Genomic DNA, 27,120 nt, shown 5'->3' on the forward strand with positions numbered 1-27,120 from the left:
AAAAAGAACAAACAGGAAATGTCAGCCCTCTGTACTGAAGTTCAATCCACTGAAGATCTTTTGTCTTTGCTTTTCCATTATTTTGTATCATTAATATATGCTAATAAAAAGAAGGAAATGAGATGTGTCTGCTTCATAGAATGTTTTCTGTTTGAAATCAGTTTCACTACCCCAATTTCAATAGTATTCCGTATACAGGAAAGCTGTGGAACAAACAGACCAAGGATCTTTTACCAGCTTTCTTTTCAACATAGCACTGGGAAGGATTGTTTTTCTCTGAATAAGTGACTCTCACTTATTTTCTTTTTTTTTCTTTCTTTCTTTTCTTGCTACAATCATTCATTTTTAGCAGAGTAATCACTGGCCTAGTCATTATTTATATATAAGCTTTAATGAGAATTCTCACTGTCATCTTTAAGAGGCATCAAATTTTTCCATACTAATGCTAATACTTTGGTTCTGTGAACCCAACTGGAATTTACTAATAAATAAGCCTGATTGATTTCTAAATGTCTATACTTTTGCATGATACCAGAGGCTTGAAGTTGCTAAAGTTTGATGTCATAACACTGGGAAGGGTGAATTCTCTATCAGAGTAATCCTAAGCACATTTCCTTCTTTTATAATGTCTAAATTATCTAACATTGTCACCTGACAAACTATCTCACTGGGACTCAAATTTTCACTTATTTTATATATATATTACTTTATGTACATCCCAGACTTAGTTGTTTTTGGGGGGGGGGGGGGGAAGATGAGACAGGGTTTCCCTGTATAGCCCTGGCTGTCCTGGAACTCACTTTTGTAGACCAGGCTGGCCTTGAACTCAGAAATCCACCTGCCTCTGCCTCCGCCTCCCAAGTGCTGGGATCAAAGGCGTGCGCCACCACCGCCTGGCCCAGACTTAGTTTTAACCTACATCATAGCCTTTAGGGTTTCTTTGGTTTTTTTGTTTGTTTGGTTTTTGTATTTGATTCGTTTTAGTTATTAGCTTGGAGTTCTTGCCGCTCTCTCATTTTTCAGAAATGAGGGGGAGTGTTGACGGCATGACTACTAACTGGGAAATGAAGACTTTTTATATTTTTTATATTTTATCATTTAAGTGGCAGATCTAATATTTGAACCTAGATCTCTATCATAATATTGATTTTTACCACAGCTATATATTATGTCTGCTTCAGGACACAACTGAGCAAAAGTTAAGTTTTTTTTTCAGTATATGATCAAGTGAAGTAATCAGAGTAGGTCTTCACTCAAAATGGCCAATTAACACAAAAGGCAAGTGAGGTGATAAAGAATAACGTAATGGAGGAATTGAGAAAACATTGCACTGTGTTAAGGTGAGAGGATATGAATGATCTGAAAGGAGCATCACTCCTATTTCATCCAGGTAGTCACACTGCAGCATTAAACTCAAAGTTAAGACAATCACAATGCATGTGATTTAAAGCAATCCAGGATCATCAGCTAAGCCTCCACAGGGAACCAAGAATGTTTTTTAACAGAATTTTAAAAAATCTTCCAGAACTTAATACTATATTTTGATCATATCTATCTTCTGTTTCTTTCCCTAACTCCTCACTCATCATCTTCATGTCTCCCTCTCTTCTTTTTAAATAACCCACCAAGTCCTATATGGTACCCATATACTCAAGGATGTGAGCCCATTCACTGGAGCATGGTTACTCTACCATAGGCCATGCCCTTAAAGAACTGACTCTTCCTGAGAAGCCACCAACTGTCTCCCTGGCTCCTCAGGTAATTGTGTGGACCTGTGAGTCCCTCCCTGCTCATTGTTGATTGGCTTGATCTTGTGCTGGTTAGCTGCTGTGAGTTCATGGGTGCCACATTCCGGTGATGTCCAAAAGACACTCTTTTGCTCTGGTCCTCACTAACCTCTGGCTCTTAGGGTCTTTCAGAGCCCCTCTTTTGCAACAGCCTATTGAAAGACATTGGTGGGGTTAGGGGTGTATGGTATAATTTTCTCATTTGCACTCCACTGATATTCCCTGATCATTTGTGAGTTTCTATATTAACCAGATCCATGCACATTTATCAACTATTCTCAATCAAATAGTCTAAGAAGGCCAAATTAGTTTGTTGATCAAGAAACTTAGCTACATGGTTGCATGTGATATTTCTGGTGACAGCATGCATGGTTCAGCCTAAGGGAGAATAAAAGTTGTAAGCATGGGTGTAGCCTTCCCAATTGTCTCGCCCATTTCAAAAATTACAAGTCAGTTTGTTTTTAAAACCTGCTAGTCCTGTTGTGGAGGTATAAGATTGCTCAAAGTAATGTCATCAGATTTTTTTATGTAATTTCTGCCATCTCTTGGTTCTGTATTTGTGTGCTACCGTGGTTCATACTTGAAGCTTGCATCTGAACCACCAGTTTTACCCTTATCCTATGCCTTGATCTTGTCATCTTATCTTTCCTTTTACTTTATTTTTCCCCTACTTTACTATTATTACTGATACAGATTTATAAATTTCCTTGTATTGGGATACAAATGTGAAGTAATCCTATGTACAAGATATAAAATATTAGCAGAAATAGATAAGATCAAAAAGTATGAAATGAAACCAGTGTCATGGTGCACAGATTTAATCTCAGCAGGTAGAATCAGGCAGATCTCTGAGTTTGGAGCCAGCCTAGTCTACAGAGCAAGGTCCAGGACAGCCATGACTACACAGAGAAACCTTGTCTTGAAAAACAAACAGACAAATAAGTAGTATGAAATGAATTAGCATGTAGTAGAGAGGCAAGGTATATAAGCATAGTTGTTAAGGGAATGTGTCACAAATAAAAAGGCATATGTGGAACTTTCAAAAATAGATGGAGGAAGGCAGAGGGTGTGAAAGCCTCAATGCAAGATAACTAGTAAAATTAATTTAAATTTTTTTATTTATTTAATGTATATTTGTATGTACTCACAAGCAGAGGCCAGAGGACAACTATGCAGATTTTAATTTTCTCTTTCTATTTCTGCATGAGTTCTAGGAATGGAACTCAGGTTGTCACACTTTTACCCACTTGAGGTAGCTCACTGTCCCTACTTTTTTAGCATACAGAGTAATGGGTTTTATAATGGAATTTCATACATCTATGCTGCTATACTTTATTTGTATCCATTCCCTTTTACTCACTGCTACCCACCAATTCTCCCTGCTACTCTCTTGTTGGTTTGGCCCCTTCCCTCCCTCTAAATTGCCCTCCCTTCTGCTTTTATGTCACATGTATTCCATTACTTCCTCTCCCTCACAGCCCTTTATAATTTCTTCTGCCTACCATGGTCCCCTTTTTAATTCTATTTTTCTTTTTTACATACATATAGTCATATGTACATAAATAAATTTAAATCTAAAGACCGTGGATGAGAGAAAATATGGTATTTGTCTTTTTGAATCGGAATTATTTCATTTAACATAGTAAACTACAGTTCATCCACTTTCCTGCAGATACCATGATTTCATTTTTCTTTCTACAAAAATTTGTCTTCCGCGTGTGTGTGTGTTGTTGTTGTTGTTGCTGTTGTTGTTGTTATGAGTAATATAGAAATAACTGTGACTGGGCAAGGATCTCTATGGTGTGTTGACAATATTTCAGGTTTATATACCCACAAGTGGCACAGCTGGGTCATATGATAGCTCTATTGCATTTTTTTAGGAGCTTCCACAATGACTTCCATAATGACTGTATGAGCATACATTTCCATCAATAGTATATAAGGCTTCCTCTTTCCCCACATCTTCACCAATATTTGCTGTTTTTACTTGGTAATAACCATTTTTAATATTTTTCCTTTTACATTTAGTGTGTATGAGTGTGTTCTGCCTGCATATATGCTATACACTGTGTGTATGCTTTGTAGCTGTAGAGGTTAGATGAGGGTGTCAGACACCTGCAGTTTGAGTTACAGATAGTTTTGAGCCACTCTGTGAATGCTGGGAACTAAGCCTATGTCCTCTAAAGGAACAACAGAGACCCTTAACTACTGAACCATCTCTCTAAGCCCTGCCAATAGCTATTCTCACTAAGACAAATGGAATCTCAAAACAGTTTTATTTTTCATTTCCTTGAAGACTAAAGGTGTTAAAATGTTAATCATTTCTTCAAATATTTACTGGTCACTTGCTTTTTTTTTTTTTTAAATGTTATTTTTTGAGAACTATCTGTCTGGCTCATTAGCCCGTTTGCAGATTTGATAATTTGTTTGGTGTTCTAATTTGTAGAATTCTTTTAGAGTTTAGGTATTAGTTTCTGCCCTATATGTGTTTCTTTCTTGATTTTTTTTTTTTTAAATTTCACCTTAAATCAGTTTGGCTACAGATTAGAAGATAATAATTCTACTTTTAGCTTGTTTATTACAAAGTTACTGATCATGTTGGTGTCTATATATATGACTTAATCCTAATAGCTTATTTAAAGCAAAGAACAATTCTTTTTTTTTTCCATTTTTTATTAGGTATTTAGCTCATTTACATTTCCAATGCTATACCAAAAGTCCCCCATACCCACCCACCCCCACTCCCCTACCCACCCACTCCCCCTTTTTGGCCCTGGCGTTCCCCTGTACTGGGGCATATAAAGTTTGCGTGTCCAATGGGCCTCTCTTTCCAGTGATGGCCGACTAGGCCAGCAAAGAACAATTCTTAATGACATTTATGTTTAACTCTTCTCCCTCTCCTCTACCCTCAGAACTCAATAGTTAACCCTTCCTTTCCTTGCTTCCTTTCTTCTTCCCTCTTTTTTTTTTTTTTTTTTTTTTTTTTTTTTTTCCCTTCTCCATCCCCTCTCCCCCCTTAGGACAGGATCTTTCTGGGTTACCAGGTAGCCATTGAACTCTTTCTGTGGAAGAGAGGCATACCTTGAATTCTTGGCCCAGCCTCCTGAATAGCCATAATTACAAAGCTGAAGTGTCTGACTGACTGGTTAACTATTCAAAGCTACTTCCTCCTTCCCAAAACAATTCTTTCTAACCCACTTTATGATTAGCAAAAGTTTGCATTCCAGGAAAAAAAAAAGTGACCTATTTTAGAATTTGCCTCCAGTTTTGTCTACTATATGACTTTTAAATACATATGTGTGTGTGTGTGGATGTATATATGTATGTATATATGTATATATGTGTGTGTGTGTGTGTGTATATATGTATATATATATATATACATATATATACATATATATATATATATGTATATATATGCAGTAAAGTCTTTCCTGTAGGCTTCTTTCTGCCTCACAGACATGTTTTTGTAAGTAATTAATCTTAGTCACATTTGCTCAGTGCTACTACATTCCTGATTCCTGAACTGGTTCTTGATAACTTTTCCTGACATAGTCACATATTCATTTTCTTCTGAAAGGAAGTCCCTACATGTGAAATCTCACTTTTGAGTTGCAGGTCTGTTTCTTTGCTATAAAATGCTGATGGTAGTAACTCTTCTGCATGGAGTTGTTATAAAAGTTAACTAAGTTGTCTATAAAGTATCTGCCACATAATAACTGGTCAGAAAGAATGCTAATAAATAATTTATAGATTATAATTATCCTTATTGCCTAACAGCCTGGCATAAGGTAAAAATCACTTATTGCTATCAAAATTTTAACCATTTATATGGTTTGTGGATTGTTTTAGCCTATAAGCTTCTAAGTTTAAATATTTTGACCTTGAAGTTTAGCTTGTAGAATCTTGTGACACAGACTGCAAATTAAAAGATAGAAATTCTACTCTTAAATTGTGCACAGTTTATCACAAAATGATTGATTTGTTATCTACATATGTGGCTTTATTCTCATTGCTTGTTGACTCATTTAAAGTTAAATAAGTTAAATAAAAAATTTTTATGTTTAACTCTTCCACAAAGGTTAGCAAGTTGATTTAATAAATATAAAACCTTCATTTCTCATCTGTAAAATGGCAAACTTGGACCATCTAGCCTTCAAATATTTTGAAAATAGTGGCTAGTGAAAAATGAGACCCAGCATTGGAGATAAAGCAGTTGGCAGTAGAAGACACATCACCTTTTTAGTTCATGAGCAATGTCTAGGTCTTGGTATGTGCAAACATTAGCTTTTTTAAACACTAGGTCAAATGTCAAGAGCTACCAAAGTTCCTAATATTTGTAACCATTTCAAACACTAAACTTGATTAGCAAGAGGAGGCAAACTATTTGGTTTTACTCTGGTGTTCATAAACACAGTGCCCATTGATAAGAAAATAATCTATTAGTACTGGGAGCAGATTTGCATTACTGCAAAACTAGAAAAATTTGGATATTACTGCTTTATAGTGTTCATATTTTAGAAGCACTTTATAGGTTCACTTTCTCAGACATGAATTGCTAAGATCTATCCTTAAGTACCTAATGTGTATGAACTTGAGCTTTGATATAATTGATTACTTTTAAGGTTAAATTTTTGACCTATTAAATTTATATATTACATGTTTTCATTGAATTATATTGAATTCATATATAGTTATGAATCATGATAAGGTTTTAAGACAACACTAAATAAAGGAATATTTTACCAAAAGAACTAGGACTCAATGCCAGTTTCTTTTTTTTTCCATTTTTTTATTAGATATTTTCTTCATTTACATTTCAAGTGTTATCCCGAAAGTCCCCTATACCCTCCTCCCCAACCCACCCACTCCCACTTCCTGGCCCTGGCATTCCCCTGTACTGGAGCATATGATTTTCACAAGACCAATGGCCTCTCCTCTCATTGATGGCCGACTAGGCCATCCTCTGCTACGTATGCAACTAGAGACAGTTCTGTGGGGTACTGGTTAGTTCATATTGTTGATCCTCCTATAGGGTTGCCGACCCCTTTAGCTCCTTGGTTACTTTTTCTAGCTTCTTCTTTAGGGGCCCTGTAGTCTATCCAATAGATGACTGTGAGCATCCACTTCTGTATTTCCAGTCACTGGCATAGCCTCACAAGAGACAGCTATATCAGGGTCCTGTCAGCAAAATTTTGCTGGCATATGCAATAGTGTCTGGGTTTGGTGGTTGTATATGGGATGGATCCCCGGGTGGGGCAGTCTTTGGATGGTCCTTTCTTCTGTCTCAGCTCAACTTTGTCTCTGTAACTCCTTCCGTGGGTATTTTGTTCCCCATTCTAAGAAGGAATGAAGTATCCACATTTCGTCTTCCTTCTTCTTAAGTTTCATGTGTTTTTAAGGCCAGTTTCTTAAATCCCACACATATACCTTTTAATTGTATGTTTGCTATTTTTATGGTTTTGAAATTATAAAGTACAATAGAGATTAAATGTGATATAGGAAGAAAATAGCAAAAATACAAACAAATGATCAAATACTATAGCGAGGAATATATAATTGAAAAATTAGCATTCTGCTCCACAGAGTCAATTACTACCATTTTGTGCATATTTTAAAAGCACACTATGGACACACTTATGCACAGTCGTACTTGCATTGACAAGGTAAAAGTTTGGTTTTGTCACTTCTTTTAAAACAGTCTCCCTATTAGTCCAGATTAGATAGCCCTTAAGCTCAAAGCCACAATACTCATGCTCCAACTACAATGTTATGATTACAGCAAGCACCATCACACCGGATACCTTGCAAGGATTTTGTGTATACACATTTGCTTTTATTGCTGTTGGATTGGTTTGGGTTTTGGTGTATTTGATATCTACATTCTTGTTGACCTGGTACATAGTAAGTATTCAAGTTTTGAAGGACTGGGTTCAAATGATTGCTTCTTTGGCCTCCCAAGTAGCTAGAAAATGCCATATGTCCATCTGGTTGTATTCATGGTTTTTTTTTTTTTTTTTTCCGAGACAGGGTTTCTCTGTATAGCCCTGGCTGTCCTGGAACTCACTTTGTAGACCAGGCTGGCCTCAAACTCAGAAATCCGCCTGCCTCTGCCTCCGGAGTGCTGGGATTAAAGGCGTGTGCCACCACGCCCGGTGGTTGTATTCTTTTTAAGAAAAAGGTTAACTTTTCCAACACGTCCCTCTTGTATTAGAATATTTGAGAAATAAAAGACATTTGTTTGTTCTGGAAAAGAACTGTGTCTGATTAATGGCCCTGACCATGTTTCTGTGGTGCACTATCCTACAGACATGTTAGTCACAAAGAACTCCTACAGAAAGTTCTTAAAGGTTACGTTTAAAAATCTGTGGCTAAGCTGGTCAGTGGTGGCTAATTCTAGCAGTGGGGAGATAAAGCAGGTGGGATCTCTAAGTTTGAGGCCAGCCTGGTCTACAATCGTGAGTTCTTGAGTAGCCAGGGCTACACAGAAGATCTCTGCCTCAAAAAGCCAAAAGAAAAAAAAAATAGTAGCAAAATCCAAAGAACCATACTTACCTTAGACCTACAATATAACCTGTTAGTCTACAAATTCAAAGTACATTTACTTACAAAATCTGTTGCAGTTTAATCCAGTCAAAATTAGTATTAATTTCTTCCATAAATATGTATTTATGACAAGATGGAATTAATTATAATGAGTTGAAATATTTTAATTAATTTCTTTTATATACATGGCTGTTTAGTCTGCATGTAGGTCTGGACATTACATGTGTGTCTGGTGCCCCACAGAGGTCAGAGGCATTAGATCACCCAGAGCTGGAGTAACAGACAGTTGTAAACAGTGGTACATGTGGAAATCAAACCTAGGTCCTCTGCAGAAACAAAGCAATGCTCTTAACCTTGGAGCCATCTCTTCAGCCCTAGTATTTGTCTTTTATGAGATTATAATCATTACTTTTAAAGACATCGCAGGAATATTTTCCTTATTATAAAATATAAAATGAAATCATTGACTTGAAATATTTTAAAAATAGGCACTAGGTTTATAACTTTGTGCTGAAGCAGTCATCTAGCAAGCATTTGTGAAGTCCTGGGTTTGATATCAGCACTTTTCACATACACCCAAAAAAATGTAAAAAAAAAAAAAAAAGTTAAAAAAATTAGATGTTTTTAACATTTTTTAATTTATTTTATTTACAAAAATGTAATAAATATATACAGATTCTCACTAAGCATGCTCGCACCCTCTCAAAAAATTTTTTTCAGAACAAAACCACAGACAAACTGAAACCAAAATATACAATTTAAAGATAAGTAAAACAAAATATACCATTTTGAATTTGTTTTTTGTTGTTCAACCACTCCCAGGTGTGGGGACCTATCCTAAAGTATAGATAATACACCCAGTGAAACTCCATTAGAGAAAACTAATTTTTCTTTTGCCAGTGGATATCAGTTTTAGATTGCTTCTTAGGGGTGAGACCTTGTGTTCGTACCCTTTTAGTGCTTGGATCTTGTCAGACTTGAACCTGTGCAGCATTTGGACATGTTGTCCTACTCTTTGTGAGTTCATCAGTCCTGTTGTGTCTGGAAGAGCCATCACCTTTGGCTCTTACCGTCTTAGCATATCCTCTTCTACATAGATCCCTGAGCCATGAAAAGGAGGGGTTTGATGAAGGTATCTCATTTAGGCACGTTTTCAGATTGTGAGCCTCTGTATTAGTTTGTATTAGTACCAGTCTGCTGCAAGAAGCTTCTCTGGTAATAGCTGAACAAGACACTGATCTATAGGTAAGTGTAGCTGAATGTTATTAGGGAGTCATTTTATTCATTGCTGTGTTCTTTTAACAGAATAATATAGTAACTTTTCCCCCAGGCCTATGACCTATCTAGTCTCTAACTTTGGCTACTTCAGCATTCTCAGGCATGGGTTCCATCTCTTAGTGGGTCTTAAATCCAATCAGATAATGGTTGCTTGCTCTTAAACCATTTGTGCCACTATTACACAGCATATCTTGCAGGTATTTCACTATTACAAATTACAATGCTTGTAGCTAGGAATAAAGCTTCTAGTTAGATACCATCTTGACTTCTCTATGTTCAATGGCATGTGTTAAGTGTTATCTTTGGCGGTCGGCCCTTACCATCAGATTGTGGAGAGCAACCAATAGCCTTGGCAATAGTCTGATGGTTGGATGTTTCTAGGTCACTATTTTGGGCAATAATTCAACAAGATGTAACTTATTGCTGGCACTGGAGGTTTTACTTGGTGTCTAATTGAGGCATGTTACCCTTATTATTTGGTGATTCCATTTAGATTTATTTCATACATATATAGATGTAGGTTTCTTTAATATATGTTTGTATATACATATATGTATACAGTAGTAGGTTTTCATATGGTTTCTCAGGTGCCCTTTAGTATTAGTTGTCCCTCCTCACATTCACACTTTATCATCCTCTCTCATACCTCTCCCTATTATCGTCCTATTCTATCTTCCCTTTTTCTCCTCATAACAGTATATTCATATATTCCATTTTCCTTTCTTTAGGAGACACCTGCCCCCTTGCAACTGCCTCCACGGGCACCCACTAGTCCCTTACTAGGTACCTAACCTCTGTGGCTATTGGATTGTATCATACATATTAAAAGTTAACATCCACAAATAAGAGCATATAATATTTGTCTTTTAGGGTCTGAATTAGTGCATTCACAATGATTTTTTTTCCTGGCTCCATGAATTTACCTGAAATTTTCAAAATTTCATTTTATTTATTTGTTTATTTACTTGCTTGCTTGCTTACTTAATTTTTTTTTTTTTTTTTTTTTTTTTGAGACCTGGTTACTCTGTGTTTCAGCTCTTGGCTGTCCTGGAACTTGATTTGTATAAAAACCAGGCTAGCCTCAAACTCACCGAGATCCACCTACCTCTGTCTCCTGAGTACTGGGATTAAAAGCATGTGCCACCACACCCAGCTTATTTCACTCTTCTTAACAACTGAATAATATTTCATTGTTTAAATGTTCCACACTGTCATTATCCGTCCATCTATTGGTAGACATTATGCTATACCATGTTATACCAACATCTATGCTGTTTTTAATTTCTGCTATTATGGATAAGCACCAATGAACATGGGTGAGCAGATGTCTCTGTAATAAGATATAGACTCCTTTGGGTATGTGCCCAAGAGTGGTATAGATGGATTTTGAGGTAGATTCATTCCCAGCTTCCTTATTAACCACCAAACTAGCTGATTTCCATTATAGCTGTACCAGTTTGCACTTCTACTAGCAAAGAATAAGTGTTCCCTTTTACTACATCCTTGCCAGCAGCACATGTTGTCATTTGTTTTATTGATCTTAGTCATTCTAACTGGGGTAAGATGAAATCTCACCATAGTTTTATTTACATTTCCATAATGGCTAAGGCTGTTGAACATTTCTATTAAGTGTTTCTTATCCATTATTCCTACAGAAATGTAGGAATATCATAATCGAATTGCTAAAAACCAAAAGAGTAAAAAATATTAAAAGGTGGCAAAGGAAAACGGCCTACTCACATACACAGTGTAGGAGGATATTTCACTACAGATGCATTCATTTGTCAAAATTCATCAGACTTAGGTTGGTATCTATGCTATATAGGAACTATCTGCTTAGTTCCATACCCCATTTTTAATTAAGTTTTCTTGATGCTCAAGAGTTTGTTTGTGTGTTTGTTTTTTAAGTTCTTTATATAGCATAGATACCAACCTAAGTCTGATGAATTTTGACAAATGAATGCATCTGTAGTGAAATATGCTCCTACACTATATATGTGAGTAGGCCGTTTTCCTTTGCCACCTTTTAATATTTTCTACTCTTTTGGTTTTTAGCAATTTGATTATGATATTCCTACATTTCTGTGCTCTGTCCTCATTGGTGTCCTCTGTTTTAAATCTGTACCTGCCCAACCTCTTGTTTTATCTGTTGTTGCTTCCACTTCTATATACCTTAAACATATTCTTTGTGTTCCATGGAAACAATTCTGCTACTTTTTGTTTTACTCTTTTTCTTTATTCTTCATGTTGAATGCTTTACTTAATCTTTTTTTTTAATCCTTATTTGTATATATCTATGTACATGTGCCCAGAAGTCACTTAAAGAATTGGTTCCTACTTCACTATCTGGAGCCCAAGGACTTGCCACATGTCATTAGACTTGATAGCAAGTGCTTTTATACATTGAGTGCATTTCACCGCCCCTGTAATTACTTTTAAACTCATTCCTCTGCTGTGTTTATTTTGTTGTTATACTCTGCATTGAACTTTTCGTATGAAGCATTTGCTTTCCAGGTTTACTGATATTTTCTAGAATTTCCATTGAAATTTTCTAAATTCTGTTTTTTTTCTGCTAGGATTTCCTACCCTGTTGTTGTTGTATTAAAATATCATGGCCAAGACAACTGGTAGAAAGAAGGATTTACTTTGGGCTTAAGGTTTCAAATAGATCAGTGTCCATTACCATTGGGGATACCAAAGTGGCAGCAGGCAGGCAGACATGGTTGCAGAATAGCTGAGACCTCACATCTTGCACAGTAAACAGGAAGCAGAGAGAAAGTCCCGCAAATGATGCATAGCCTTTGAAGCTTCAAAGCCTATGTCCAATGACACACCAGCTCCAGCAAGCTGACACTCCCTAAGCCTTCCCAAATGCCAATAACTGAGGACCAAGTCTTCAAATGCCTGAGACTTATGGTGGACACCTCATTAAAACCACACACTTTCATTCACTGAACATAATTTTAATAGCTGTTTTAAAAACTTTTGTGTCCTGATTGTTACATATTTCTTGTAATTGATCCTGTTTGCTTATATTTCTCTTGGGACTGGATGATTCTTTGCTGTTCTTGTGTACCACGTCACTTTGGTCTGTATGATAAACAGTGTATATGATAGATTGTTAAGGCTGGATTTGGTCTGGTTTTTCCAGTGTTTTATGTTTTCAGTCAACAATTATGTAGCCCAGACTTTATCTACAAAGTCTTTGAGGTGGGAGTTCAAATAACTGTTTTGGGAAGGTGGCTGGTCTGGTTGGAGTGTTCTAGCTGGTTGTACTACTTATAATATGCTCTATGTATGCTTGGTTCATAAGTGGGACATAAATTTGGGAAATATAATTACCTAAAGTAGTTGAACTGCTTTGGACATTTTTATCTTTTTTTTGTTGTTGTTTAATAGAACTTCTAGAACTTAGAGTCATAGTTTTGTTAAGTGAAAATATTTATGGGTATTTAAATTATAATCTCCTATTTTGCAACTAAGTAAAAAAAACTGTTCTGTTACTTTTCTCTTTTTTATAGATCGAGCTGGGAGCATTAGTACTCTTGACTCATTAGACTTTGCAAGATATTCAGATGATGGTAACAGGGAAACAGATGAAAGAGTGGCGGGTAAGTAAGTCTGGAAAGATAGATTTATTATGTTGGAGATACCCCAGTTTTCTGTTCCAGTGGCATTAGGAGATTTAGTATAAACCTACAATTTGCTAAATTTTCCTTGTGGCAAGCTGTAAGACCAGTTTTATGTTATCATTTGCATAGTTGAAAGGTAACTAACTGTACCTTAGCCGCATTCCCTTGATACTTCCAGCCAGAGCCAACATTCACTTATGTCTATCAGTACAACTTTGGAGTTTTCAAAGCTGGTTGAAATATCTCTGTTCTGCTTATTAGGTTAAACTTTGCTTTGAGTTCAGTGAACACGCAATAACTCTCACAGTTGTTTCCAGAAATTCTTGATTTTCCTGTGGTATCTGGTTCAGCAAGGTCTTCCAGGATCCTGCTCATTCTAATAGAATAATACCTTTTCTAATTGCTTACTCAGTCCAGTTTCCTCCATTCCCATCCCAACCACTTCCTCATCAGTCCTTCCAAACACATATCAATCACCACTGGATCTGTAGGGACTTCTGAGGGCCAATTTGTCTTATACTGTATTCTGTCAGTACCATTTGATTTTAGTGAAAATTTCCTCAGAATCTACTACAGAATATGCCAGTGGAGAAACTATGGCTCTTTGAGTGCAAATATCTGGTTCTTCAGGGTTGTGGCTTCCTATCATTGAAGTAATTCTACTTAGGGTTATAGGAATTGTTTTTATACGACTTTGGCCAAGAATGAGACATTGAAAGCAGGATTTAAGCTTCAATGAAATGTAGGCTTCCTGAAACAGTAGGGCCATACAGATAGAGCTGTGAAGGCAGAATGTGCCTAGATCTAGTCTTTCTTGCACTTAACTGGGCCGAGTTTGTTAAAGCCTACACAATGCTGACCTACTATAGTCATTATAGTAAAAATAATTAATTCCTGGGGCTGGAGAGATGGCTTAGTGCTTAAGAGTATTTACTGCTCTTCCAGAGGATCCAGGTTCAATTTCCAGAAGTGGCTCACAACTGTCTGTAACTACAGCTCAGGGAAATATGACTCCCTCACACAGATATACATGAAAGTAAAACACCAATGCACATAAGGTAAAAATAAATAAATGAATTATGAAATAAATAATTTTTATAAGACCCTTGCTTGCTCCAATCTAAACACTGAATGCTTATTGTCTCATTGAGGTATACCACCTACCCACAAGAAACTAAGGCCCTGGGAGAGATTATACAGACTTGAGTAGTGGAGGTAGGCTTCAAATCCAAATAGCCTCACAGCAGAGCCCACAGTTAATTAGATTGTATGCTACCTCTTAATGTGAAGGATTAGGTTTGACCTAATTAAAAATTCCATTGCAGTATGTGATCTCCATTCCTTGCCTAAGACTAAAAACTTGATGTTTAAAAATCACAATATTACATAAGTTAGGGGAGAGGGGAATGATTGTTTTTAGTTCAACCAAAACTAAGAGGACTCAACAGTATAAATAATAGTAATGTTAATTTAATGAAAAGATCACTGGAAGAATTTAGTGTGACCTCTCATTCTTTACAGCTACTTTGTTGTGAGCATAATTTAGCAACAGTCATCAAAACAGCAAATCAAATCAGCCATAGTAGCTAACAGCTATACTCTAGCACTACTCTAGCACTTGGAAGCTGAGGCAAGAGAATTGCCCTAGATATAACACTAACCTGGGTTGCACAGTGAGACACTAACCAAAGAAAGAGAATTAGAAAAAGAAAAAAACCTTACAGATCCTATCTCTAATGTCTAAATTAGCAAATCAAGTGGTAGGTTAATTGAATAAACTCAGGATTGGTTTATCCTACTATATCGTTTGTATAGTAGCATTGTTATATAATTACATAGTAAATATTTTATGTTATAGAGTAAATATGTGGATTTCAGGGGAATTTTTTTGTTTGACATGGGTTGATTGTCATGCACCATAGGCTATCCTGGAACTCAATATGTAACTGGGAATGACCTTGAACTCTGACCTTCCTTTCCTTACCTCCCAAGTACTGGGATTACAGTTATATCCCACCACTACTTATGTTGCTGAACTGGGCATCAAATACAGGGCTATAGCCTCAAGACCCTGTTTAGTTTTTTTAAAGAGTCAATATAACAGGTTTTATGTCTATATAGCTACATGCTAAAAAATAACTCTTGCCAACAAGTTGGCTACATAATTATGTTCTTTAATTGCCATTTGAAATTAGATCCCACCAGATTGAACCTGAACAAAGAGTTTCTTGTTATTTTAGGTATTTTTGGTTTCTAATTAGCAGAAAGCATTGTTAAGAAACAAGCTTTGGGCCATTCCATCTTCCTTTGTATAAGAACAGGAGTGAGAAGGTTAGTAATCTCTCCTCCAGCTGCTTCCTGATGGAGGAGTGGACCTCATCCTCCACACTGTGACACAACAAAGAGTAGAAAGTGGGACTGAAGGGTTAGCTCAGCAGTTTAGAGCACTTCCAGAGGACCCAGGTTCCATTCTCAACATCTGCTTTGCAGCTCACAGCAGCCAGTCCATAACTTCCATCCCAGAGGCTCCAGCACCCTCTTCTGGCCTCTATAGGCATCAGCAATCCACATGGTACTCAGACATTTGTGCAGGCAAAACACCTATACATAAATATTAAACAACAACAACAATGTTTCGAATGTGACAATTTTGATCTTACATTTTTAATCTAAAAAATATTTTCTGCCTCTAACTTATGGGAGATAACCATTTTTTTATTACTGTACTGTGCTGATATGCTAATGATTATCTTCATTTTCCTTAGAGAAAGAACATGTTATTCTAGAAAATGGTTTTCAGTCTTGTGTGGAACCAAACCTGTGTATGTGTGAGGCTTTAAGAAATTAATCACATTCTCCAAATATTTTGATCTTTTTTTACTAATCATTTGTAGTAATTTAAAAGTGAATCAAAAGACCACCATTCATGAAAGATGGTTGTCCTCTCATCTGTCAATAGATCATATGGAACCCTCAATAATATAGATAACACAGATCCAGAATCCATTATCCTATCAATGTGGATCTTTTCTAACTTTGTATGGGGTGGGGGACTGCTTTTTCTTTTTTTCTTTTTTCTCTCTCTTTCCTTCCTTCCTTCTTTCTTTCTTTCTTTCTTTCTTTCTTTCTTTCTTTCTTTCTTTCTTTTATTTTTATGGTACAGGTCTCAGGTAGCCCAGTCAATCTTGTACTGGGTAGCTGAGGCTGGCTTTGAACACCTGATCTTCGCACCTCTACCTCCCAGGTATTGGATTGCAGATAAGCATCACCATACTTGAACGACTGTTATTATTTATAGGACAGATATTTGTTTTCTTATCACCTTTCTGCTAAGCTAAAAGTCTAGTTATTTTCTAGGCCTGTAAAGTTTTTTTGTTTGTTTTTTTTTAAATAGACACCCCACCACCATCTCCAGAGATTGGATGGATGGATTTAGGACTCATTCATATGCTTTCTTACTGAGACCTATCCTGAGGTTTAAGGGGAAGACTCTAAATGTTAGGCATTCTGCTCAGTATTGATAGAAAATATTTAATACTGCTAACAGTCCTGTGAAATAAGTAATGAAATCTTTATTTTATAAACTAGTAAAATGATACTTCAAAGATTTGCCAGTAACAGAACACAAGTTTTATTTCCAAAGCCTACAGTGTCTCTTAGTATAAGCTGTACCTCTGAAAAAGTATATATTTTTATGGATATCAAAATTTCATTTTTCTCAAATAAAATTAATTTAACTTAACTTATTTTCAAAGAGGTAAAAGACTGAAGCTTTTTATTGTTGGGATTTTTTTCATTGAACTATACATTTTAAGTTGAAATCAACCTGGAAGTTTTCCTCACCCCTTCACATGCACACAAATGTCTTTGTGTCGTCACGTGCAAGGTTGTATACACAGTTATTCATACACGTTCAACTATATACATAAAATTGATACTAACATGTCAAAACAAATGAGCTGAATTCTGATTTCGTTAACAAATGACTAAAGCTTTTTTAAAGATAAGATAAATTCATGATATTTAAATTGCTGCTATTTAGCTTATTTTTTTGCATTTTGAACATAGAAGTGAGAAGTAGTTTTTGTCATCAAGGAGTTTGTTCCTTGTTGCACGATCCCTTTGGAATTGATGACAAGGGCTTTGGTCGCTTTAGAACTGTGGCTAGGAGATAACTCAGCCCATAATGTGCTTACTTTGCAACAATAAGGACCCGAAAGGAACTGCACGAGCTTCATTCTCAATACCCATTTAAAAAAACAAAATCAAAAAACAGGTATGCGTAGTGTCATATACCTATAATCACAGTACTGAGGAAGAGGAGGCCCTGGGGCTCTCTGGACAGCCCACCTAGCCTACTTAGAGAGTTCCAGGCCGATAAGACACTGTCAGGAGAACAGAATGGATCACACCCTAGAAACAACATGGAGATTAGCCTCTGCCCTTCACATGCAGCAAGTGTCTTTGTACCTTCACAAAAAGGTTTTTGTATACAGTTTTACACACAGGAAAACCTGCTTCACAAAATCCATCTTTTAACATCAGAGTTGCTGGTTTGGTTCTTATGTTTCTGCCTGCTAGAGTAAAACTTCTATGTTCACACACTGGTGAAATCCAAAGAGACACAAAGCCGCTTGCTTGCTAATTTTCAGGGAAAGATCCTCCTGAATGCTGGAGAAAGGAGTCATTGTTGGTCCATTCAGTACCAATTTATTGAATACTCATCCTGTTTTCCAAGTGGTATGTTTGTTCTCTTCTAAAATGACTCTCAGATCTTGCCTGTGAAGTCATCCGTCCCTATAGCCTGAATAACAAATGCTTAGTATTATCCATGGTCTTGTTTCTTGGTTAAAGGCCAAGGCAATATCTGTATCCCATTGCCTTAGTATCTATCCTCTCTGTTTTGCTTGTTTTATTGAGACATTAGATTGGCCTCAACTTTTTTATTTTCCTCCCTTAGCTTTCTGAGTATTGCAATTGCAAGCATACACACACACACACACACACACACACACGGCCAGATTTATTTATTTATTTATTTATTTAGAGACAGGGTCTCATTAGAATACCATTGGCTGTCCTAGAACTCACTATGTAGACCAGGCTGGCCTCAAACTCATAGAGATCCACCAGCCTCTGCCTTCCAAATGCTGAGATTAAAAGCAGATGTCACCATTCCTGGCCAGGAATTTTTTTCTGAGAACCCAATTTCTCTTATTTTGTGTATCTCCCTAGTTTAAACAAATAAACAAACAAAAAGTGTGTATGTATATTCTTTTCTATTAGCAGAACCTTTGATTTTATTTCTTATATTGAACTTGGTAGATGAATCTTATATTTAGATATTATTTAAAGTTGGATTGGTATTCCAACAAGGTTAGATATAACATTAATGAAATTGATTTACCTGTAATTTGTTACCACGAAATTAAGGTAGTATTAGAAATAGGAAAAAAATATTGTAATGGGTGTATATGTAAGTTAAAAATAAAAGTAATGTTGATTAAATTTTTGTAGATTTCAGATTCCAAAAATGTATCTCATGATAGTGTTAGTTCCACAAACAAAAGGGTAGTGGTGGGACTCGTGGGTAGGAAAGTTTAGAAAGATGAGGTTTTCTGCAGAATATTTGTCTTTGATACTTGAGCATCTTAATATTAGTATATTATTATTAATTGGAGTTAATAGCATAGTATTAAATAGTGATTATTAATATATAACATCACAAAAGTTTGACATTTGAGCAGTTACAGAGATAGTTGAAATGAATTGCTAGTTACTAAAGGATTAGATTCAGTATGATATGGACATTAATTAGTGGTAGGATAAAGACAACATATATGTGATAAGTAATCTCCAAGTTTCCCTTAGTTGGCTTTCCAAACCAGTTCAGTGGATGGATGTACTTTAAAGTTTAAGTGGGCAGAGACTACTAAGGAAGACCAGGTGTAAAAAGGAAATGATGCAATTCAGTGGGAACAAATTCAAAACTTAGGAAACATTCAAATGGACATGTCTAGGAAATAAGAATGTATCTGGTGAAAGGGTTTTAAGATTGTGATCATCAAAGCCACAGGCATGCATGTCATGGGTTAGGTATCATGAGAAAAGGCCCAAAGGTGATGATGAGAGAAACCAACTTCAAGATAAGTGATAGAGGAACCTGAACAGAAAGAACAATGAGGGCAAGGGTTTCTTTCTTCCCTGAAAGGCTTGGAGGAAGGGTCTCATATCAGCCTGAATCAAGTTGAAAACAAGCATTGTAAAATAGTTGTACAGGGTTGGGACCTAGTGTAATTTAACATTGCTTATACTGACTTTAATGTTAAAATTGTAAACAGTAAAACTGTAATGCATGCTGTTAATACACATGCATGTTTGTAGTTATTACATCACCTTAGTTTGTGTTGGTCAAGTAGAATGAGTAGATTGGTTGTTAGCTCCTACAGCATTTTATACACATAAGCACACATACACACCTTCATATACTTTTAGAAAGAATGGTGATTTTAAGAATTGCGTAGAACTTGTTCCACAAAGTTTATCTCCTTACAGGGTACTCAGTTTGCACTTCAATCCAGTGTTTTAGGAGACAAATTCATGTATGTATTGATATTGTGTGGCATTAAGAATCTTTTTTGACAGTGGGAGGGAGAAAGAAAATACAAAGTATACATGTGTAAAATTGCCAGAAAATCAAAGTTTATACTTTTAAGAAAAATATATTAATTCTCCCAAATCTGTATTTGCTTGGTTATATTCTACCTTTTATAGAGATGTACTATAGCTTCAAGCATAAAACTCTGTCATTTAGAACCTGTGTTGTATACTAAGAAACATGCAGCAGAGTGAATTCATTTTGGAAGTCTGTCTTTTCAAAGCATTGGTATCTTCTAATGACATTTGGCAATATGTATGTAGATGTTTGTAAAATTATAAATTCTTGCCGTCTGACATGGGTTTTCTGGCTTTCTGTGCCTATTCACTCTTTGTTTTGTTCCTGGTCACCAGTTTAATTTGAGCATTTCCCACTTTGTGTTTTAACCAGTTTCCTCCCTTCGCTCCCTTCTCCCCACCCCCCTTTTTTTTTCTGTCATTCTGGTGTAGGGCATTTCTGATCTGCAATTGTTCTGTAGTATATTTTGGATAATTTTAAGCGATATTGAGAGCATAATATCTATACTTTTACCTTATGCATAGTCTAGTTAGGTGCTTTTTCTTCCAAAATTTCATAGAATTTTCCATTTTTTTAAAAAATGAACAAATCTCTACATAAATGTATTCAGTTATGTAAATAATCTGACTTTAACAAAAACTCTTAAAGTGTTTCAAGGAATTGCAGTTCAGGGGAAATGTCTTAGCTTTGCTGCACAGAATTGTTTGCAGATCAGCTTTGCTGACTACCAACGGCACGCAGTGACTCAGTGCCATCCTAGCTGTGCTTTCATTGCTGCTGCAGCTAAACTCTGTGCATCAAAATAAATGGCCGTCATAGCTGTGACTCAACTACATCCTAAGTTTTTATTGAACACATGCAAACTGAGTGAATCCTAATTTTTCCATATATTCTTAAAGCTTTCTTATATCTGATCCATCTCATCTTTTTTCCACCAGTCAGTCAGGGCAAAGTTGCATTTCTTAAGATGAAAATTAAACTCCTTAGTTTTTATGCAAGTCTGTACTAACTCTTTGTGACAAAGATCAATTAATTTCCCCAGAGTTCTAATTGGCAGAAGTAACTCCTGTACAATACCTATAAATTTTAAGAAAACTTCATAGTTAAGATACATACAGTTTAATCTTGTTCCTGATAAATAATTCACAAAGCTCAATAAGAAATTTTCCCAGCATTCATGTTATCTATATGATAGTCAGAGAAATCTTTAAAGTTTATTAATCTCTCCTAAAAGAAAATAATTTATTTGAAGACCTATTGGAACCTTTTAAATTCTACCTAATTTTACTTCGCACAGCTATTTTAGAGGTGGTTGGTATGTATGTGTGTAATATTTGCATTAGGAATAAGTCATTTCTATTTTTTGGTGTTAATACTAAAGTAAAACATTGAGGCCTTTTTATGTGTGTCTTTAACCTATCTGCTTGTTTTTAGAAAACATGCTTCCTTGGAGGAAAATGTATAGGCATACAACATTTGTTTCACATTTAAATGTAACCCTCAACTTAGCAAGCAGTCTAGCCAATAATGTTTCTACAGTTACAACATTCTAAACAGTACATTTCAAAGTAACTTAAATCCCTTTATTTAAGGCTAGTTAGTCAATTTTCATATAATCTTTACCTCCCTTCCTCCAAAATTATGTTAACCAAAAATATTTCATTACATTTTCTTACCCAGATTGGCTAAAATAGAAGTACCTAGATTATTACATTTTTAATTACTTAAATAAAAGTATTGTATTTTAATAGCTGTATTCCTTGTCAGACAGCTAGAACATATACCCCTAATTCTGCTAAAACTATGGAAAACGATCACCAGTTTGCTTGCAAATCAACTCTGCTGCATGCGTTCACAAGTTTCATAAAGGTTGCATGCTTCCTGTTTTCAATACAAATTGTGTTTTTTTCATACCCATCTTTGCTTTTTATTTTTTTTATTTTTGTTTCCCTTTTCTTGGTTGGATGCCTGTGTGTGTTTAATCCAAATCCCTGTCCAGTCCTGGAGTTTGAACTACGGAAAGCCAAGGAGACCATTCAGGCCCTCCGAGCCAACCTAACAAAGGCTGCAGGTGGTGTACATAAAACTTTTTGAGCCTTTTCCCACTTTTACAATGTAGAAGTAGCCGGACTATTTTTAAGTGTAAAATAGTAAAACATTATCTCATTTTATCTCACCAGAACATGAAGTTCCTTTACAGGAACGAAAAAATTATAAATCAAGTCCTGAAATTCAGGTGGGTGATTGACAACACCAGTTATCTTCCATACAACCCAAGTGTCAAAGGAGCAAAGCTCACATTTTCCCATCTGTCTTTTAACTTTTTTTCCAGGAGCCAATCAAACCTCTTGAAAAGAGAGCTCTCAACTTCCTAGTCAATGAGTTTTTGTTAAAGAATAACTACAAGCTTACATCAATAACCTTTTCAGATGAAAATGATGATCAGGTACAGTTACTGTTTTAAGTAATGTCTACTTTTAATCTACTGTTTCTCTAACTTGATTTTTAACACTTATGCCTGTAATAAGAGTCCATGTGGGTAGTTTCTAAAATCAAAGCAGGTACTACTCAGTTTAGTATTCAATTGGCTCACAAACCTTTTCTATTTAAATAAACCTTTTTAAATAAAGACTTATGTTTCTTTCCAGGTAACTTTTTATAGCCTGATAGTAACTGTATAGCCCCTTCATGTTTGTATTCATTCATAATGTATGTTTTTCTAAGACTGAGTAATTACTTGCTTTTATTGATCATTGCAGACTTAGAAATTGAGTTTAACTATAAAAAAATTTCTTGAGTAGCACTGTATATAATTCAGATGTTCAGTAGCAATGGTTGGAGGTTTTTTTGGTTGTTTAATTGGTTTTGGGTTTTTTTTGTAGGGTTTTTTGTTGTTGTTTTGGGGTGGTTTTTGTTGTTGTTGTTTTGTTTGGGTTTTTGGGGTTTTTTTGTTTGTTTTGAAGCAGGGTTTCTCTGGGTAGTCCTGGCTATTCTGGAATTTGCACTGTAGACCAGGCTGTCCTTAAACTCAGAGATACACCTGCTTCTGCCTCCCAAGAGCTGGGATTAAAGGTGTGAACCATTACCACCTGGCTGGAAAATACTTTGAAAATAAATATATACATATATATATACACACACACACACATACATACATACATACATACATACATACATACATACACCTGTATCTATTTGGTTCTCTGAGTAGGAACCAATTATCCTTCTGATAAAATGTTGAAGACAAATAATTGTTTTATTCTCATCTCTCACTCTGGAAATGTGACCCACAGCTTAGTGTCCTGTGGGTCTGATAGAATTTAGACGTTGTAGAAGTAAATGCCAGAGAATTTATTATGAAGAAAGCAGAAGGCTGTCATTTTTATCTCTTGTTATTCACTTACTTTTGTGGTGTTAGAGATTTACCTTACACACACTAAGCAGACACCCTACCTCTAAAGCTGCATCCTCACCCCCCAGAGGCCAGTATTTTAAGTGAAAGTTATTCTTTTGCTTCGTAATACCTCCTGTGGATATTTTTATAGGAATGGAAGTTCTCTAAAAGGACATAGCTGTTTATTTAAATCCTCAATTAAAATTACGTTTGTCAAGACTTAAATGTGATATAGTTAATTGTGTATCATTTAATAATGAGACACTTTCTGAGAATAGTAGCAGTCATTCAGTGATTTCACCATTGTGAAATTCGTTGTAATAAAATACACTTAAGGAAACTCAGCAAAGTACTATAATTCTACTGTGATGTCATTCATATATGAAGTCTATTGTTGGTTTTGATGCAGTTGTGGCTTATGCTTATAAATATTTAATTATCCCAAAGTAACTTTACTGAGCTTGTACTATGCAAAAGACATTAAAAATTTACCTAACATGATGGCTGTGGGTATAATTTAAGTTAATCATGTTTTGATCATTAGCAACGTTTTAAATGTAAGAAGTATTGAAAAGTGGAACAAAGTGTAAAGGGGGAAAGAGTAACAAACAACAGAGAGGACAGGTCAAACAGGATACAGTGTCTTTAAGCCTAGACTTGTCAGTTCTGACTTTTAAATCAAATAATTGATCCTACTCAGGTAAGAGGCAGACAGTATCAGAGATGTCAGTAGCACTCCCTCAATATGTGACTAGGAAATAGCTTAGTAAGATATAGACGCTCTGTGGTCTTTCATCAGTTGATTTGACATTAATAAAAATGGAAGTGGAAAGAAACTACAGTAGCCAAAGCAACTTTGATAAAGAACAAGGAAGACTTGAATCACCTACCTTCCAGCCTTAAAAGATAAGACAATGAAAACATATTATGTTGTTATGTAGACAGGTATAGTAAGGAACCTATTCGAATATAATCCAGGGGTAGACATGTACACAGCCTGTTGATTTCTCACAGGTGCAAACTTGATCTCATACAGGAAAGGTAGCCTTCTTACAAGTAGTATAGAAAAATGTGGTGTCCATGTGCCAGCCTTCCAAGTAGGTGTGAAACCACATTCCATATCATGTGAAAGTGAATTCAAAAGGGATTTTAATATGAACCTGTAAAGCTTATAGAGATAAATGAAAGAGTGGGAAATCATTACAATTTTGAGAGGTACATAAGATTTCTTAGATATGACACCAAAATCATGATGTGCTTCAGATGTACTGTCATCAAAATAATGTTTCTAATTTTTGAAAGCTACTCCTTGCCAATAAGATGTCTCAGCAGATAAATGTGCTTGCCACCCGGGCCCAGCAACCTGATTTTGATCCCCAGAGCCCTGGTGAAAATGGAAGAAAAGAACTGAATCCTGTGTTGTCCTATGACTTCCATACTCAAGTCATGGCATGCGTGTACAGATACACACATATGATAATAATAAATTCTTGAGGCAGGAGGGGTACCTCAACAGTTAAGAGCATCCTGTCTTACAGAGGACCCAAGTTGGGAAATTTATGTCCACCTGTAAATCCAACTCCCACCCTGGCCTCAAGACACACACACAGACATACACACATACACACACACAAAACACACACACCCACATACCACAGACACACACACATGTGCACACAGCATTTCCTTGCACAAGCCCATAGATATAAATAAAAGTTAAAAACAATTAAGACCACTGTTGAGTGAAAAGACAAATAATGTGTGTTCAAAGTCAACAAAAGATTTGTTAAAATTTTCTAAACTCTTTAATAAGAAATAAATGTAATTTTTAAAAACATTAGCAAAAGAATTATATGTGCTTCACCAAAAAAAGTATCTAGATGAAAATAAGGTTGTGAAAGACACTCATCACTTTTTCCTTCAAAGATGAACATCCAATGAGATGCCCCAAACTTAGGATGCCCATGAAGACTTGCTAGGCTGGGCCTGAATTAGGTAGATTGCAATAAAGAGATGTATGCTATATTTGTTTATAATTTATGTAATCTAAAATGTATTTAGTTCTTGTAAGCCAGCATCATGAGGCCTTTAGAAATATTTAACTTATTCGTAGAAAAGTCCTAAGACGTAATGAGTGTTATACCCATTTGGTAGGTGGCCCCTTTAACCTAAATTAACTGATAATAAGAAGCAGTGACTAGGAATGTTGTATTTACCTCTGATTTTCTCCAAACCCCTGATTTTAATGCTCATATCAACTCTTATCTTCAATTTTTAAGCATAATTATTCTGTTATTTAAGGAAGCCATTAAAGGATTAAAATGCCACATTTATAATATATGACTATGGTAAAGTTTTTCAGAGTCTCATGAACAAATTATAATAAAAACTTAACACTAAGTTATTTTAATTTTAGGACAAGACAGCATAGTAAGAAAGAGTATCTGTCCCTGATTTATTACTATGTAATTTCATACAGCCTGTCTAAAAATCTTTGCCATAGAGTATTCAAGATACTCTTTTTGTGGTTTTAATGAAATTGATTTATTCTGAATTAGAGGGAATGTTTCAAAACACAATGGATTTACAGGTAGCTATTTGGGTTCTTTAAATTTCCAGAGGCATTTTTACTAATACAAGTTAGATTTAAACAACTATAGCAATATCAGTAGGTTAAGTTGGTTATTAATTCATTAGCGAGAACAATGACTATATGCAGTGTGGGATGATGGAAGAACAACACCACTAACCAGTCTACTTGTAACTTGTAAGTATGCTTGATGGACTAAGAACTTAGACTTTTCCTGTCCCAGTGATCAAACTCAGGATTTCCTGCATTGTAGACAAGTACTGTAGCACTGAGCTCCATCCCAGTCCATCTTTGATAGGTTTAACTTAAAAAAAAAAAAAAAAAAAGACCAACATCTTATTAACGGAATTAAACAGAAAGCATAAAATTGTAAGAAGAATAATTGTGCGGTCTAAGAGTACCTAGAATATACACTTTGGGCTTTGTTGTTGGTTGGTTTTGGTTTGTTTTGCTGTTGGAGACACAGCCTCACTATGTGACCCTGGTCAATCTGGAACTCAATACTGGCTGGCTTCAAACTCACAGATCCATGTACCTCTGCCTCCTTTGTCCTGGAAATAAAGGTATTGCATCATGCCCAGCACACTTAAACATTATAATAAAACTATTACCTTTGGTTTTTCAGTTTAGTAATACATAGAATGCAAGATAAAATTACCTTAAAGGTTTTTATTATTAGTTACATTTGTGTGTGTGTGTGTGTGTGTGTGTGTGTGTGTGTGTGTGTGTGTGTGTCTGTGTCTGTGTGTCTGTGTGTCTGTGTGTCTGTGTTTATATATATGGAAAAATCAGGAAACAGTTTTCTGGAGTTCGTTTTCTACCTCTACCATACTGGTGCCAGGGATTGGAATCAGGTCATCTAATTTGGCAGCAAGTGTCTTTGCCCACCGAGCCAACATACCAGCTTCTCAAAGGTTTGTTGTTGTTGTTGATCTAGATCTAATGGGGATTTTTGTGTGTGTGTTCTATTAGGATTTTGAATTATGGGATGATGTAGGATTAAACATTCCCAAACCCCCAGACTTGTTACAACTTTACCGAGACTTTGGAAATCATCAAGTGACTGGGAAAGATCTTGTGGATGTGGCCAGTGGAGTAGATGAAGATGAATTAGAGGCTCTTACACCAATTTTAGGCAACGTCCCTCCAACCCTTGATACTCCCCTGCCTATAGAGGTGAGAAATACCAGTTAAGTACTCATTTCCACAAAACATTT

At 35.7% G+C, this 27,120-nt stretch overlaps 1 protein-coding gene across 19 annotated transcripts in view; it reads left to right on the plus strand.

The window, feature by feature from the left end:
- The window catches only part of Relch (RAB11 binding and LisH domain, coiled-coil and HEAT repeat containing), a 91,289-nt gene that overhangs the window by 1,188 nt on the left and 62,981 nt on the right, over window positions 1-27,120 (plus strand). For 14 of the 19 annotated variants that reach the window (XR_001784197.2, XR_001784198.2, XR_001784195.2 and 11 more), the window contains exons 2-6: window positions 13,133-13,222; window positions 21,919-21,990; window positions 22,100-22,155; window positions 22,252-22,365; window positions 26,876-27,079. Coding sequence is in view for 12 of the 19 variants with exons in the window: in XM_006529501.4 (XP_006529564.1) it covers window positions 13,133-13,222; window positions 21,919-21,990; window positions 22,100-22,155; window positions 22,252-22,365; window positions 26,876-27,079 (536 nt within the window). In the remaining 7 variants the exon portion in view is untranslated. Of the gene's footprint in view, window positions 1-13,132; window positions 13,223-21,918; window positions 21,991-22,099; window positions 22,156-22,251; window positions 22,366-26,875; window positions 27,080-27,120 lie in introns of those variants that run through there. The other 5 variants (XM_006529506.4, NM_029349.2, XM_030253819.1 and 2 more) reach the window with 3 other exon arrangements.

This window comes from Mus musculus, chromosome 1 (genome assembly GCF_000001635.26).
Source record: "Mus musculus strain C57BL/6J chromosome 1, GRCm38.p6 C57BL/6J".
NCBI classification, from domain to species: Eukaryota; Metazoa; Chordata; class Mammalia; order Rodentia; family Muridae; genus Mus; species Mus musculus.